The sequence below is a fragment of the Myxocyprinus asiaticus genome, chromosome 24 (assembly GCF_019703515.2).
Source record: "Myxocyprinus asiaticus isolate MX2 ecotype Aquarium Trade chromosome 24, UBuf_Myxa_2, whole genome shotgun sequence".
Taxonomy (NCBI): Eukaryota; Metazoa; Chordata; class Actinopteri; order Cypriniformes; family Catostomidae; genus Myxocyprinus; species Myxocyprinus asiaticus.
In genome coordinates, this window is record NC_059367.1 from 3,788,821 (window position 1) to 3,807,053 (window position 18,233).

The 18,233-nt window shown below is 38.4% G+C and overlaps 1 protein-coding gene across 1 annotated transcript in view; it reads right to left on the minus strand.

Annotated features, from left to right (window-relative positions):
• Positions 1 to 445: 445 nt before the first annotated feature.
• Positions 446 to 18,233, minus strand: part of LOC127414520 (homeobox protein cut-like 2) — a 200,703-nt gene continuing 182,915 nt past the window's right edge. The window contains exons 12-22 of the mRNA XM_051652592.1: positions 17,002 to 17,060; positions 16,864 to 16,912; positions 16,514 to 16,613; positions 14,823 to 15,467; positions 10,675 to 10,773; positions 8,347 to 9,173; positions 6,318 to 6,483; positions 5,428 to 5,712; positions 4,793 to 4,981; positions 4,408 to 4,684; positions 446 to 2,210 (exon numbers count right to left, since the gene is read on the minus strand). Of these exons, the coding sequence (XP_051508552.1) occupies positions 1,496 to 2,210; positions 4,408 to 4,684; positions 4,793 to 4,981; positions 5,428 to 5,712; positions 6,318 to 6,483; positions 8,347 to 9,173; positions 10,675 to 10,773; positions 14,823 to 15,467; positions 16,514 to 16,613; positions 16,864 to 16,912; positions 17,002 to 17,060 (3,411 nt within the window). The 3' untranslated portion in view covers positions 446 to 1,495. The remainder of the gene's footprint in view (positions 2,211 to 4,407; positions 4,685 to 4,792; positions 4,982 to 5,427; positions 5,713 to 6,317; positions 6,484 to 8,346; positions 9,174 to 10,674; positions 10,774 to 14,822; positions 15,468 to 16,513; positions 16,614 to 16,863; positions 16,913 to 17,001; positions 17,061 to 18,233) is intronic.

Below are 18,233 nucleotides of genomic sequence, written 5' to 3' on the forward strand. Positions count from 1 at the left end.
TATACCATAACCTTAGCATGTGACTCTCTTCCAACAAACCGCTTCTATTCATCACCTCGAATTGACTTTGTCATTCCATCAGATGTTATATATTGTGTCAAAGGTACATTAACAGTCGATGGAATGTTTGTTGAGACACAATGTCATGCAGGAGGAAACGGACTGGATGAACATGAGTATGATAAAACATGTACAGCATACAGCAAGTTTCCCTTCTGTTCTCGCCACCCGTGACCAAAAACTGCATCGCTGTTCAGTTTAAAACATATGCATGCTAACAATTCCCCGTGTAAAACCCACCCCACCAGTCTCTCCATCCATGGTCTTTGAGGCTTGTTCCCAGGGGCGTAGATTCCAGAGGGGATGGGGGGGGGGGGGGGGTAACCCTCCCAATAATCAAAACAAGCAAGTACAATCGCCCCCCCCCCCCCAAATGTTCAAGCCAAATCTACGCCCTTGCTTGTTCCACATGTATTGTACATCCAAACCTTTTGGCAGGAACTTAAGAATGGCAGTGGAAGTACACTGGCCCGTGCGTATGAGAGAGAGACCAGCTCGTAGAGACAGTAAAGTAAATGTATGATGAATTGTTGACAACGTGTAAACTGTTCTCACTCCCAAGTGCACTCGAGCCCTGGTGTGTAAACCTCAAAGTATCCAACCCCCAAAAAATGACATGTTTACTAAATGAATGAAAAATAATCTACCGTTGGACTTTTTTTTTTTTTTTACATTTCTTTTTCATGTTTTTTGCCGTTTTTCTCTTTTTATAGTATCGCTCAAGTATATCACAGGTTACTAGCTAGAGAGGAAATCGAGGGTAAATGATGTTCCATGCTACATCTTGTTAAGAGAAGGCTATTGCAGACGATTTCTACAACACACACATCATCACACGTTGTACGCTTGTATAACAAAAGATTCCAAACGTCACAAAGAAACTAAACACATACTGTTCACTATTTAGAGTCTTTTAGGACTATCCCTCGGACAATATGAAGCTGTCACATGTCACTTGAATTTGCTGTCCCGTCTTACAGACAAAAGTTGAAAAATTGCTATTCAAAAATTAGCAAATTTGGTCATTGTCTCTTATTATTTTTTAAATAAGTAGTGCTTTTTGATGGCTTAAGACAGAGGTCTTTAATTTTTTATAATCTCACCCAGTGGCAATCTACATGACGTCAGTGTGCATTTCATGACACCGTAGCGGCAAAGTTTTTCATCTCTCCTTCGCGGTTTAAAACGAATCCCAGCTAGTGCTGTTACACAGATTTCAAAGTTAGGTTTATCAAAATACCTAAAACACATTTATAAATATTAGTTTTTTTGCTTTCGTAAAATTCCGACAGGGATTTTTTTTTTTCATCAGAGTGCGACAATATCGTTTCCGAGTTCCCCGATGAAGTTCTTTAAGACGATCTTCAAGACCCTTTCCGGGTCGTTTCTCTCACAGAGTGAAAAGTGTACGTCTGCCACGCATGTTCGTAAACCTCTAGAACTCCCACTCGAGCGTTTCCTCTCGGTTCGCGGCTCGTTCCAGACGATGGATGATGTTGTTGAGGTTAGCCATTTTTTCGTTGCGCTTCTGAGTGCTTTTGTTGAGTTTGCCATTGAGCGACTCGACGTTGTGGTTGGGTTGATGGTTGGGGTTGGCCAGTGCGTTGGGTGGTGATGGAGAAATGGGGGCAGAAGATGACGGGACGGGGGACACGGACATCATGAGTCCTGGGGACGACGCGGCAGATGGCGAGTTGAGCGACACCTCCAGGCTGCTGCGAGAAGGTTCGGACGATGCTTTGAAACTAACGGGATCCTCAGGCGACTTCTCCAGCTCTTCGTTCCTCTGTGGGACCTCGGCAGATCCAAGACCCTGACTACGTCCCGGTTCCTCGTCCCGGACACTCAGGGGACGTTGTAGGTTCAAATCGGGGTCACTTTTAAGCTGCGATAACTGGACGCCAACAGAGAAGCACTTGGCCTGCCTCAGTCGGAACTCCTCGTCTTCATCCGGCTCGTTCACTTCCTGTTTGACTGCGAACCGTCGGGAGCCGACGCTGAGGGGGTGGATGCGGACAGCCGAGGGCTGCTTCCTGTCTTCACGGTCAGAGACGGGGCTGCGAGACGCGAGGGGGGAGTAGCTGTTGTGCTCAGCATCAGTGTCGTTGTCTTGGAGACCCTCCATCAGGACCTCTCGCCGCATACGGGACCTGTTTACAATAAAGAACAAGCTGTGTAAATGGCTGTACTTGGAATGAAACTCTAGCAGTATGTGCTGTATCTTTTTTTTTTTTTTACCTTAACACTTACTTAGTTTACTAATCTTAAACCATGACCTGCACTGCACACAAATAACTAATATTGGCATTATATTCATGATGTTAGTCAGAGTGAGTCTGGTTTCTCCCAAGGTTATTTTTCTCCATTAACCAACATCTTATGGAGTTTTGTGTTCCTTGACACAGTCGACTTCAGCTTGCTCACTGGGGTTCTAAATACAATTATTATTTAATTATTACATAACTATTAATCAAACTACACAATGATGACTCTAAGACTTTATAGATATTACAGTTTCATTTTCTGTTAATGCATGATCTTCTGTAAAGCTGCTTTGAAACGATGTGTGTTGTGAAAGGCGCTATACAAATAAAAATGACTTGACTTGTATCTGACATACTATTTTTTTTATAGTATGTGCAACAGTATGCAATGCATAATGTTTTAACCCGTTTACAGGACAATGATTAGAAGACAAGTTGTGAAAAATAGTACTGCTCAGTATGCATACTAATTTTTAAACCGTATGCAACAATGAAAGTCTCAATTGTATGTATTCAAGTAATATGCTAAATTTTTGCCATGTGATCTCACTGCATTGCATGTTTAATTCTCAGGAATAAATATTATTATTTTGCATTTTAATCAAATGTTTGATACAAATGTACAGTTTGTGAAACTTTATGCAGCATGTTAATGTTTCAAGCTGAAGTATACTGCATTGTTGTCACATGACCTCACTACATTGCATGTTTACATTAGTGAGTGGCATCCAATTATCATCTCAGGAATAAATATGATTATTTTGCATTTTTTATAAAAAAAAAAAATAAAAAAAAACTTTTTTTTTTAATGTCCAGTGTGTGAAACATTATGCAATATGACATGATAAACATTTCAAACTGTAGTATGCTACTGTTGTCACATGATCTCACTACGTTGCATGTTTATATCAGTGGCATCCAGTTATCATCTCAGGAATAAATATGATTATTTTTGCATTTTTAATTAAATTTTTGATAAAAATGTACAGTGTGTGAAACTATGCAGCATGTAAACATTTCAAACAGTAGTATGCTATTGTTGTCACATGACCTCGCTGTATTACATGCTTACATCATTAAGTGGCATCCATTTATCATCTCAAAAATACTTTTTTTTTTTCATTTTTAATCCAATTTTTAATCAAAATGTCCAGTATGTGAAACTCTATGCAGTATGTAAACATTTTAAACCGTAGAATTTTGTGTGTTATGATCTCACTACGTTGCATGTTTACGTTAGTATGTGGCATCCAGTTATCATCTCAGGAATAAATATGATCATTTTGCATTTTCTATCTTTAATGTCCAGTGTGTGAAACATTATGCAGTATGACACGATAAACCTTTCAAACTGTAGTATGCTACTGTTGTCACATGATCTCACTACGTTGCATGTTTCCACTAGTATATGGCATCCAGGTTATCATTTTAGAAATACGGTTATTTTGCATTAATAATAATGTTTTTTTTATAAAGTTGTCCAGTATGTGAGACACTATGCATTAATTAAATGTTTTAAACCACAGTATGCTGCATTGTTGTCATATGACTTCACTAAATTGCATGTTTACATCTGCTAGTTGCATCAAATTATCTCAGAAGTGAATGGTCATTTTACATTTTTAATCCGTTTTAAGTAGACATCGTCAATTTTGGCAGTCCGATTAAATAATAAGTCAAGAAGAAGAAGATATTAAAAACTATAATATTATGTTTATCTTGGTAGTTGTGTCTCAGGATGTCTAGTAAGTAATTGTGCAATACAAAAAAAGATTAATAAAAAAAAAAAAACAATCCATTCCTACAGAAAATTTGCACACTGTGCGCAGCACACATTCTGCATACTACTATCTTTCAAGAATTCTAGGAAGTGTGCTATTCTGAACATGCAATGATGTTGTTAGTGTTAAATTATTTCAATTCCTCCAATACCCACCAGGTGGTACCAAACTTTCATTTAAGGCTCACTAAGGCTTTGTCTAACGTTTAGCAACATATTTACCCTTTTTTCATCAGGACTTTTACGAGGTAAAAGTAGTAAAAGTTAGTTAACAGTAATAAACAGAAGAGAGCCGATTGTGACCTGTAGTTGTGGAACCAGTTAATGACAGTGTTGGTTTTGAGGTTGAGTTGTGCGGCCAGCATCTCTATGGTGTGTTGTGAAGGGTAAGGCTCCTGAAGATACGCCTTCCTCAGCGCCTCCTTCTCCTCCGTGGCCAGCACCACTCTGGGTTTCTTTGCTTGACTGAACGGGCAGAGCTCCAGCGCCGTCAGACCTGGACTGATGCAGTCTGAATGAGCACCGAACGAATCACTGTCTGATCCGGGACTCAACAGACCGTAACGTCTCTTCAGATAGGCTGAAAAAGAATGGAAGAGCAACAGAGATGTTTAATGGTGGTTTCGTTTGTTAAATGTTGTTTGTCACCATCAATAGAGCGCAATGATGACTGCACACTATTTCGTACCTTTCTTCTCCATTTTCTTGACGTCTCTCAGTTTGTCCACATTGTGCGGATCGTTGAGCCAAAGCTGCATACGGACGAACGGCTCTCGGCCCTTCAGACTGAGTTTGTGCCAGGGCTTCGGTCTGGACAACAGGTCAGACACTGAACCCTGGGTCAATCCCAGAATGCTCTCTCCAAACAGTCGCTGACCTGCACACATACATATACAAAGTCAGAAAATAACTTTTACAGTAAGGGGCAAATATCTGCCCCCTGGATTTGATTTTCAGGGGCATTTTTAACCTTATGAGAGCATATTTTTTTTTCTAACCATTTAAAACAAACTGTCTTACCCATTTATTTAAAATACATCATTTTGAATACAAATTCTCAATGTTGAGTGCATTACCTCTTACCCTAAGAATTAAATCAAATCCCATAATATATATAATAATGTATGATCGGTATAATAAGTCATGTTAAAAACAGACTTTATTTTACTAGTAAAAATTCAAAACTGCCATTATAAAACCCATTGGGAACTCCTGAGAAAAAGCTAATTGTCTTCTGGCTTTCAGAACTACAAGCTAAACAGCTCTACTGAGGATTGATACAGTTGTTTTGTTTATATTGTCCTGTAAATGATTGCTTCTCACCTAAGTTATTGTCTGTCAGAACTTCCTTCACTCTCTTGGTGATGGCGTATGTGTCCAGTTCGGGTGACATGGCCACCAGTTCCTGTATCCCCAGTGGTGTGTGGGGTTGTTGGGGGACGATCAGGCCGGCGCTGGTCTTTCCTTGGTGAGGTTCCACATGCTGCGGCTGCTGGTTCTCTTTACTGCTCTCCAGAGCCAAACTGACGGGCTCCATGTTCATGTTGGGTCCGTCTTCAGGACTCGGAGGAGGAGAGGGTGATGAGTGGGTCGTCACAGGACTCTTATCTGAGAAACAAATGCCAGTGATGATATCAGAGGACAAGAACTAAAGGATGTGTTTAATACTATTGTATCTGTTCTGGCCTATTGAAACAAAACCTGGTATCAGTCATTGCCTGAGCTGTATGAGGACAGGGTAAGAAATCGAAAGAATTTCTATTTTTGCATGCATTACGGGAGAAATGTGCTTAATTTGGATGAAATTAATGTCACAATGCAAAAAGGTTTAACTGTCTGAAAATTTCTTTTGATTTTGGTGTGAAATATGAGCCGGATATGTTTCATGAGATTCAACCATCTCCAACATTAACCATAAAATGTCCCTCGACCAACCCTTAATCAGTGGTATTATCGTTAAAAAGAATAAAACGAAAACTACATTTTCGCTAACTGAAATAAAGATGGAAAATACAAATAAAAATACATGGGCGAGAAAAAAAACTAAACCAAACTGTACAGAGTCTACGCAAACTTCATCAGTGGCTTTGCAACTACAGAATGCTGAAGCTTACAGAGAAATTACTCTGAAACTGGCTTTGAGTGGGTTTGAGTGTTTGTGTTTGGTTGTGCTTGGTTACATGTTTTTCTTAGGATGAGTAATCATGACTAACCTTGGTTGTGGTTGTGGCTGGGCAGCTGGTTGAGTCCCTGACCGAGCTGGTCCACTAGCCAAAGCTGCATACGTATAAACGGTTCTCTTCCCTTCTGAGTGAGTTTACTCCAGGGTTTCGGCCTGGACAACATGTCACTCACACTGCCCTGAGACAAACCCAACACCTACAGAAAAGAAAGAGAGAAGACGACACAGGTAATGAGACGCAAAAAAGTTGCCTGACCTAAAAACACATTTCAAGTTATTATAAATACACATATTTCCTTTTATTACACAATAGAGTTCCAATTTGAATCATTCCAGCTGCCACCACAAGATGGCAGCAAAGAACATCACACTATTCAAGGGCAACCTCTGCCCGTATAAACTTCAAACTGCTTTGTATTTCAGGAAATTGCATGCTTTTAACTTATATAAAGTGGACCAAAAAGTATGTGGACACTTTGGTCACACTTAAACATGTCTGAATGTAAAAGCAAGTGGCATCTGCAATCAAATGCAGCTCAAGCTTTTCTCAGAACTAACTTCACTTTTCTTAGCCATTTAGGTCTTTTAAACAAATGGGGTCAAGGTGGTTTTTAGTGGATGTATGAAGAAGAAGAAATGGGGGGAAATGTACTTAACTGTTTTATATATTCTGACAGTGTTTCCTGCTTCAGCATGAACACTGTGCGAATGACTCTAATGAGCCGGTTCTTTTGAATCTACAGCGCAAGGCACACAGCGGTACCAGTGTCGACTGATTCCCGAATCAATGACTCTTATGAGCCAGTTCATTTGAATCTATTGTGTGAAACTCACAGCATGACCAGTGTTGACCGATTCGCAAACTGATGACTCTTATAAGCCGGTTCTATTGAATCCACAGCGCTTCCTGTGTAGTCCGACTCCCTAACGAATGACTCTAATGAGCCGGTTCTTTTGAATCAATTGTGTGAAACTCACAGCATGACCAATGTCGTCCGATTCCCAAATGAATGACTGTTATAAGCTGGTTCTATTGAATCAACAGCACTTCCTGTGTAGTCCGACTCCCTAATGAATGACTCTTATGAGCCGGTTCTTTTGAATCTAAAGTGTGAGAGACAAAGCTGGACCAGTGTATTTCGATTCCCGAACGAATGACTCTTATGAGCTGGTTCTTTTGAATCTACAGCACGAAACACACAGCGGGACCAGAGCAGTCTGACTCACGAATAAATGACTATTATGAGCTGGTTCTTTTTAGTGAATCAAATAACATACAGTGCTACCCGCGTAGTCCGATTCCCAAACAAATGACTCTTTAAACTGGGTCTTTTGAATCTACAACATGAAACATACAGCACTACCAGCGTAGTCCGATTCCCGAACAAATGACTCTTATGAACTGGTTCTTTTTAGTGAATCAAAAAACATACAGTGCTACCCGCGTAGTCCGATTCCCAAACAAATGACTCTAATAAACCGGGTCTTTTGAATCTACAACAAATGTCTCTTATGAACTGGTTCTTTTTAGTGAATCAAAAAACATACAGTGCTACCCGTGTAGTACGATTCCCGAACAAATGACTCTTATGAGCAGATTCTTTTGAATCTACAGTGCGAGACACAAAGCACAACTAGTGTAGTCCGATTCCCGAACGAATTATTCTTATAAGCCAGTTCTTTTGAATCTACAGCACAAAAGGGTGACGAGTGCGGTTCCCGAACGAATGACTCTTTTGAGCCAGCTCTTTGTTGCGAGACTTCAAATCAGGCAGTCCAGTTACTGACTGGTTGTTCATATAAAAATAAATAAATAAATTAAACATGCCATTTTGTTTTGTTTTTTATCAATAGATTCCTTATGATTCCCATCCCCTATTTGAAGTGATCTGAAATGTGAAAAATCCAATCTCTACTGTTTACACACAGACAACAAGGTCCAATCTGTACCAGATATTTGAGAAAAAACAATGCAGTTTCCTTTGATGTTGACTCTTGACATGCCAACAATCTCTCCAGCTGTGCTGTTTTTGAAAAACAGACAATTCCACATATCCCACCTTCTCTCCAAAGATCCTCTGACAGATCCCGTTCTTGGCCAGTTTCTCCTTCACCTGCCGTGTCAACTCGATGGTGTCCACCTCGCGGTACATGTACATCTCATACTGCTCCGGGGTCAGCGGGGGTACCGTGGGTTTTAGGGTCCGAGGGATGTAGGTGGGGTAAAGCGACACTCGCCCTCCTCCACACGGAGCCTCTCCACTCACGGACGCGTCCGGTTCCACTTTAATCTCCACCGGCCGCGCCAACACGGGTTCGTCCTCCGGAGCTGATGCTTCCTCGCCGTTGGCGGGACAGTCTCCATTCTCCATTCGCGGCCATGGACGGGGCATCGATGAGTGACCCGTAGAAGAGGAAGAGGAGAGCGAGGGAGACACAGAGGTGAAAGGGCGAGAAGTGACGCCCGCTCCCATCATGACCACACCACGCTCCGCAGACCAGTGCTGGTCGAAATACGTGCCAGCCTCGCCAATCTCCGACTTCACTTTACGAATGATGTTCTGGACGAAGGCGGCAGGTGACAGTACGCTCAGAGGGGTATGAGGGCTGCTTGAAGGATTGGACACGCATGCTGGCACGGACACGCCCTCTTCCTGTTTGATAAAAGGCGGTGTTGGGGGTGGCTGACCCTTTGTGGGATCTTGCAAGGCGAGACGTTTGCTGGTGGATGCCCGGCCGCACGCCTCCATCTCCAGCAGGGCCTGCTGCTGCGCCTTCATCTCTCGACGGGCCTGCTCCAGAATGTTCTTTATGGTTTCATCTGAACTACTGCTTCCTCCAGAGCTGTTGCGCCCTGATGAACAGCCCATAGATGACTTACAATCACCTGTACAACACACAAACACAGATGAGATCAGAACATAATTCTACTAATATGCCATGCAGATCTGCAGAATAAGATTTAAAGCTCTGGCACAATGATTTAAGAACATGTTTACTGCATTCAACACTGAACATGACTGTTAAGTTTGCTTCCAGTACTTATAAAACATAGCACGACATATTTTACCCAAGAAGAACATGATCCTGGATCCACATTCTTTCAATTATTCTTTGGAAACAGGACGAAACATGTTCCTCAAATTAACCTGCCACTAGTTAGCAACAAATAGCAACATTTTTTTCTTTGCAATTCATCAGAGATTAGCAGTAGAATGTTCTTAACACAAACGTAACAATTTATCTTACTTTCTCTTTTTTTTTCTCTCAATTGTGTCTAAAATCACCTTTCCTTAGACCAAAACTCAGTACTTCATACAGATAAAAATCTATATTAATATAAAACACACACACACACACACACACACACACACATATATATATATATATACTTATTGCTTTATATTGAAATTGATTTATATTTGTATTGTACGTTTAACTTGTATTTTCCGTCCCAACCATGATATGTCAATTGTAAAAATTGTTTAGAATTTTTATACATTTGTTCTCATTTTAAGTAGGTCCTTTTAGTTTAGAAAAACAAAACAGCTACAGCATTTAAAGGAATATTCCAGGTTCGATACAAGTAAAGCTCAATTGACAGCATTGTGTTGATTACCACAAAAAAAAAATTAATTATTTTTTTAATTGTCCCTCCTCTTCTTTAAAAAAGCAAAAATCTGTGTTCCAGTGAGGCACTTACAATGGAAGTCAATGGGGCCAATATGTAAACGTTAACGTACTCAATGTTTCAAAAGTATAGACACAAGACGTAAATAATATGGGTGTTAACATGATTTTACTGTGATAAAATCACTTACTAACCGCATCTGTGTAAAATTACATTCAATTTGACAACTTTGGTGCCATGACGACGTAGTGCCATATTCACTGTAATGCCAGTAATTTTGTAGTCTGCCGCAAAAACGAAATTTTACACAACTTTACAGCTCAAATAATACACAAGTTTTAATAGAAGAATTAATGCAAGTACTTTTATAAAATTAAAAAATTGGCCCCATTCACTTCTATTGTAAGTACCTCACTGTTACCTTGATTTTTGCTTCTTATTATAGAAAAACAGGGACGAGTCGAAATTATTTTTGTGGCAAACAACATTATGCCACAAATGCTGTTGATTGAGCTTAACTTGTTGAACCCAGAATATTCCTTTTTAAATAAAAAAGCAGGAGATACAGAAGCACGCACACATAGGAAATACCTCATGTTTTACATATTAATGCAAAATATATGCATAGGTAAACACATCAAAGTCCATTTAACTATGTTGCTTGTTATTTTGTTGGTATAGAACGCAGCACCCAATTAGTGTGTGATTCATAAATTGGCTTTTCATACAATATTCTGCATGTTTCTTTGTAACGCACCTCTCTGTGACTGGATCTCCTTCTTGGCCTGTTCTAGAATGTTCTTGATGGCATCGTCTGACCCAGTTTCAGGAGTTCGGATGCGAGGAGTGATGCTCCCTGCCGGGGAGAGAGAGAGAGAGAGAGAGAGAGAGAGAGAGGTGAGGAGAGTGGGCCGTTGATCAGAGCGCCGCTCCGCAGCCTAATGTTTGATTGCTTGATCAATGGTGGCCTTTGAGAACTGGCATCAAGTGAGAGTGCAGTAACACGTGAAAGCTTCAATTTCAAAGCTCAGAGAGAAAACAGAGTATCACAACAAATACACGATTGAGAGGGAGTGAGGAAGTAGCGCATAAATACACCAGCGTTCTGGGACTGATAGAAACGTCTGAACAGGAAACCTCGATCGACTCATTTGAGGATCTGAAACGGTTCTGAGGCATTTAGAGGGATGAATCTTCAGGAAGTCAGATGGGCCTTTGGGATTAGTCAAAGTCCTTTTTAAAGTCAACATGAAACAGCATTCGCAACCCATTTTACTTCCGTAATGTGATGCATTTACGAGTGAAACAAGATATTCAACAGGAAAAAATAAGTAGGGTGGGACTTGACTTAATTCATCAGGAATTGACTGGATGGTGAAAAGTAGTCTCTTTATGACAGGTGGTTGGAGGGGAGCAGTTATGTTATCCATAAAATAAAGTCATTTTAGAGGTGGCACAAGTTTTTCTAAAGGAATAACATGCACTGATGAATCATCCACAATAAGACCAGAAATGTGTATTAAAGGATTAGTTCACCCAAAAATGAAGATTCAGTCATTGTTTACTCACCCATGTGTTGTTATAACCCTATATGACTTTCTTTCTTTTTCTGAACACAAAGGGAGAAATTGAACACAAAGGGAGAAATGATGTCACACAATGGCAGTTTATGGTGACCACCTCTTCAAGCTTCAAAAGAACACAAAAGTATAATTCAGAAGTCTAATAAATGATTCCATGAGACTCATGATTGTTATGAAAGCATACGATAAGATTTGATGAGAAACAAACTGAAATCTAACGGATTATTTAGTGAAAATGTTCACTGACCGTTGATCTCCTGTGTGCGGTCATGATAGGGTACGAGAGCAACAGTTCACGCAGCCGCCTCGTGACATTGGGGCGTTCAAGCAAAAACTAGTTTTGTTTATCTAAAAACAGGTCCGCCACAGCAATAGTGACAACAGAACACAACACAGCTGCACACAAAACAGAGAACAGAACTTACTAAACATGTCTGAAGAGTTTGTAGTCAAAGAATTGATGCATTTCTATGCCCAGCCTTATTTTTTTGAACGGAGCACTCGGAAATCAAACAGAAACATCGAGGAGGCTACAGGCAGCCACAGTCACACCGTGTCCTAAACTGACGGCAAACGACATACAATAAAGGTATATTTTCTATGGTAATCAGAGTTTTGTCCTAACCAGCAGTGACGAGCAATGGTACATTCTATCGATCGCTTGTTTTCAATTTTCGGATCGCGTGGGTAACTCTGTCCACTGTGAACTAGCACCAATCCAAAAACTTTCAAAAAAATAAAAAATAAGGCTGGGCATAGAAATGCATCAATTCTTCGACTACAAACTCTTCAGACATGTTTAGTAAGTTCTGTTCTCTGTTTTGTGAGCAGCTGTGTTGTGTTCTGTTGTCACTATCGCTGTAGCGGACCTGTTTTTAGAAAAACAAAATGAGATTTCACTTGAACGCCCCAATGTCGCGAGGGGGCAGCATGAACTGTTGTTCTCATGCAATATCGTGACCGTGCACCGGAGATCAACTGTCAGTGAACATTTTCACTAAATAATACATTAGATTTCAGTTTGTTTCTCATCAAATCTTATCGTATACTTTCATAACAATCATGAGTCTCATGGAATAATTTATTAGACTTCTGAATTATACTTTTGTGTTCTTTTGAAGCTTGAAGAGATGGTCACCATAAACTGCCATTGTATGACATCACTGAGCACAACGTTTTTTCACTATTTCTCTCTTTGTGTTCAGAAAAAGAAAGAAAGTCATATAGGGTTATAACAACACAGGGGTGAGTAAACAATGACTGAATCTTCATTTTTGGGTGAACTATCCTTTTAAGAAAGCAGTGATTTCATGTTGACTTTAAACATGAAATAGTGTAATTTTTCCAGAAACTAGCTACCTTTTCCAATGAGCATCAACAAATGTGTAGTGGAACAAAATGCTACAACACTGTTTTTGGCACATTGCCTGTCGAGCTGAGGGAGTAATCAAACATGCTTCACTAAACTCTTACATCTCTCATATGTAATGTTGGGAAGTTTAAATCATTTTAGTGAATTAGTTCATTGGTACGGCTCTTATATAAATAAAACGGTTAAAATAATTGTAATGAAAATAGTGACACAATACAAAAACAAATTAAAAAAATTAAAAATTGTCCTAAAAACAGTCCAGTTAAGTCATTTAATATTAAAGCATATTTAAAATCAATAAAAGTTGTGCCAATGGGCTAAACAACAGAAAGAATTATTATAGGGTCATTCCGTTTGAAGTCAACCAGAGGACAACATTTTATTTTTGACATTTATATATATGCACTACCAGTCAAAAGTTTTGAAACACTTACTCATTCTTTATTATAATTTTTTTCAGATTTTAGAATAATAGTAAAGTCATTAAAACTATGGAATAACATAAATGGAACTATGGGAATTAAATTGTGACTAAATAAAATCCAAAATAAATCACAACTGTGTTATATTTTAGCATCTTCAAAGTAGTCACCCTTTGCCTAGAATTTGCAGACATTTTCTCAAGCAACTTCTTGAGGTATCACCCTGGGATGCTTTTTAAACAGTATTGAAGGAGTTCCCATCTACAGTATGTTGGGCACTTATTGGCTGATTTTCTTTATTATTTGGTCCAAGTCATCAATTTCAGAAACTTTTTTTTTTCTTAATTAAATCTTAGTTTTATAATGAAATAAATGAATATGGTGGCACAATTATATTTTTATTTTTTTCAAATTTTATTAAATTTCAAACATTTAAGCATACACCTTCAGATCAAAAGATTTTTAAGATTGTGAAAAACATTTCAGTCAAGTGTTTCAAAACTTTTGACCAGTAGTGTATATTTATTATTATTATTATTATTATCATCATTTTTTTTACTGGTGGAAGTAATACCTAAATGATGATAAAAGCCAAAATATTAAAATGGCATGGATCAATGTTTATGGAAATACTACCAAAATTTGGTTTTCGACCACTAAAATAGGTAAAATGTAACAATTTCTGCATGGAGCCACGTTGAGAGCCCCATATCTCTGGGATTATACCATACAGGACAAATTTAGATACTGTATAAAAAGGAAAGTTTGTTCTAAACCAGATTCTAAAAGAATTTTAAGATATATTTAACATTTCTGGAGTTATAGGCACTCCAACTTTGGAAAAACAACACAGGAAAGTGTTTGTTGCCATTTTTGGACTCACACCATTGGCATATAATGCAACAAGAAGTGTTCAAGTCAACTGATTTTAATAATAGACTTGCCAATCTCTGTGTAAAAATAAAATAATGACACTGACACCTTTCTAAGGTTGTTTTTTGACCTGTAGTTTTGCTCCAAAATCATAGGTGAGAACTATCTTTTTGACCCCCTCTGCAAAACAGTGGATTACTCCGTAAATATTGATCCATGCCATTTAATATTTTGACTTTCATCAACATTTCTGTTTATCTTTCTTCAGAAAAAAGTATTAACAAAATCAAACATATCAGCCAGGGGAAGTTTCTGAAATTTGGTTGATTTGACATGCAATATCCCTATTAATATAAGAAAATAATCAAAAACTAATTCGAACAAATAAATAGAAACAGCATTTAAAAAAGTATATAGAAACAAGAACAATAATCAGATATAAAATAAAATAAATCAAGCAAAATATAATTTCTTCTTTTGATTTTGGGGTTAAATATGACATTATGGTTTACTTCGTTCTTTGGCGTGCCGTTCCATCTCATGCATGAGAGGCGCTCTAGCATTTCAAAATAAACTCTTCTGACTGCGAGCCCATACAAATGCGATTGATGCATTCGCACTACGACTGGTGAGTGGTTTGGTTAAGTCCACTCACCTCGCTGGCGAACCTGTATGGTGCGTAAAGCCAGAATGTTTTGCTCATCCGACAGGAACTGTTTCATTTTGATGAACGGCTCTTTGCCCTTGACGGTGAGCTTCCTCCAGGGTTTGGGTCGTGCGAGGATCTCGCTGACTGAGCCCTGCGAGAGGCCCAGCACATAGTGACCGAACACGCGCTGACCGATGTTGTGTTTCAGCAGCTGCTCTTTGACCTGAAATGCGATTTCTGATGTGTCCAGCTGGTCGTCGTCTCCTCCGCCTGAGCTCCCACTCTCTGATTGGTCACTTGGCATGCCTGTCTCCATGGCAACGGGCACAGAGGAGTTCTGATTGGCTGACATGAGGGCAGCTTTGGCGGCGTAGAGGGCAGTAGGGAATGCCATGATGGAGGCGCTGTCTTTCTTAAAGAGGGGCGACAGGAGTTGCTTCTGCAGGAGTTGATCCAATGGAAGTTTCTCGCTCGAGAAGGATGACACTGAAAAGGGGCGGGGCAGTTCAGGGGCAGAGGAAGGTGTGTCGTTGTCGGCCGGGTCTGGGCTGGAGGAAGTGTGGCCATCGATAGGCAACGTTCCAGGAGGGGAGGAATTCGACCCTGCGGGGCGACCCATGTCCTTACTGGAGTCCTCTGAGGGACTCTTATCTTAACAGACACAGATAAATGTTAATGTTTCATGAATGTTCAAATGTATTTAAAGGGATAGTTCCCCCAAAATGAAAATTCTGTCATCATTATTTACCATCATGTTGTTTTCAAACCCGTATGAACACAAAAGGAGATGTTATGCATTATATTGAAAGATGAAGTTAAAGTGAATGGTGACTGAAGCTCAAATTCTGCCTCATCAACATCATATTTTGTGTTTCACTGAGGAAAGGATGTCATATGGGTTTGGAACTTCATGAGGGTGAGTAAATGATGACAGAATTTCATTTTTAGGTGAACTATTCCTTTACATTTACTATTACGTTCAGATATTTAGCAAGAGGCTTTTATCCAAAGCGACTTACAAATGAGGAACATAGCAAGCAATTTGTCATACAAACTATTCCTTTAAGAGAAGAGAAAGGCGTAAATAGGCAGGGTTTAAAATTAAACATTTAAAATAAATACAAATGTAAACACTACAAACTATAGCCAACAAGACTTCTTTGTTATAATTTTATATTTCCTTTAACAAGTAAATAAGCAAACACAATATCTCATGTTTCATAATAACTACACACCCATAATATTTGATTCTTCTTAAATGATATTCCTTGTAATTATAAGAGAGTTTTAATTAGCATTATGGGGATTTAATCGAAAATAAGGCAGGCAAGATGTATATATATATATATATATATATATATATATATATATATATATATACACAAGCGTAAAGAAAATGTATTTTTTTTTAATTAGGCAAAGTTTCATTTTGATTTTAAAAAATAAATAAATACAAAAATAGCCTATTTACCTATTAACCAGGTAGTTAAAGGGGAAGGCGTTAGAAAATAAGAGGGCTTGGTGACATCAGCCAAAAAGCAAGTTATTACATTTTGATGAAAAATTGCAAAAAATAAAAAAATTATATTTGTCTTTGGAAAAAAACAGAAACATTTATTAAGAAAGCAAATATTGTCAGTTTTGATTTCATGTTGACTTTAATTAATACTGGTACATCTAAACAGATATTTCCTTACCATTTTTGTGTAACACTCTGACTTTATCCACAAAAAATTTGTGAGAAGACAAAAAGGCATCTTTGTCCAAAAGCAGGGCCTCTGCGGTTTTGGCTGAATCCTGCTCAAACACACACACAGGCAGTTAAAGTCAGATGAATCAATGTTAATGGCTGAGTGAATCAACATTATAGATGCTGCTAGTGAGGTGTTCACTCGCATCGCTGTAGTGTTTCCTCATTGACAGATTTAGACAAGTGAAATAAAACACCTGATTTTGTGGAGAAGTTTATTTGAGGGGCTAACAGTGTGTTAATGTAATGCAGTACTGTTAGATGCAGAATGAACACTTATTAGTTCAGTTTGCTCACCTGTGAGGAACTTCCGTTTGCTGATGCCAGTTTCATAGCTTTCAGGATACTGCAGGAGACACAGAGATACGCCATGTTAAGACTGTCCTTACTAAAAACAGGACCAGTTATCATAATCAGAATTATGCTAAACTTTACCTAAGTTCTGTTTTTATCTCTTCATAGTCCATCTGGGACTGAAGTTTGGCCTCAAGGGTCTGTAAAGACACCAAACGATATGATAGTTATGTCAGGTTATTGACAGATAACTGTATTTCTTTACTTTGTGAGTAGCAGAAAGTCTGCTGACAGTAAAAGTATCCTTTTAAATGTTGTCTTAATAAAATAGATAGATAGATAGATAGATATACAGATAGATAAAATTAACAATAGAACTAGTGTTAGACAGAAAGAACATAGAATGATAGAATGAACAACAATGAATGATAGAACAAATAACAGAACAAACAGTAGAATGAGTGGTACAACAAACAATAGAAGGAACATTGGAATGAAAAAACTATAGAAGGAATGTAGGATAGAAATTACGAACTATAGAATGAAAGACAGAACGAACAGTGGAACAACGAATGAAAGAACAAACAATAGATAGGTAAACAGAACGAAGGAATGATAGAATGAACAATAAAATGAACAAAAAATGAACAGACCGATAAAAGAACAAACAAATGATAGAACGAATGAACAAACGATACAATGAGCAATAGAACGAATGATAGAACAATACAACAAATGATAGAATGAACAATAGAACAAATGATGGATAGATGGATGCTATGAAGACTGAATGACAGAACAAAAGAACGAACGATACAATAAGCGATAGAATGAACAATAGAACAATACAACGAATGATAGAAGGAACGATGGATGGATATAAAGACAGAACGATAGAACAAACAAACTAACGACACGAGCAACAGAATGAACGATAGATCAATACAATGAATGATAGAACAAACGAACGAACAATGAGTGATAGAACGAAATATAGAACAATACAAAGAACGATAGAAGGAATGATAGATCGATTGATGATGGATATAAAGAACGATAGAGCAAACAAACAAATGATACAATGAGCAATAGAACGAATGATAGAACAATACGATGAACGATGGATGAATTTAAAGACAGAACAATAGAAGAAACAAACTAATGATACAATGAGCGATAGAACGAATGACACAACAATACAACGAATGATAGAACAAACTATAGAACGAACGATGGATGGATGGATAAAGACAGAACAATAGAACAAATGAACAAACAATCCAATGAGCAGTAGAACGAACGTTAGAACAATACAACGAAGGATAGAATGAAAGTGGATCGATGGATAAATTATGTTATAAAGACCGAACGAT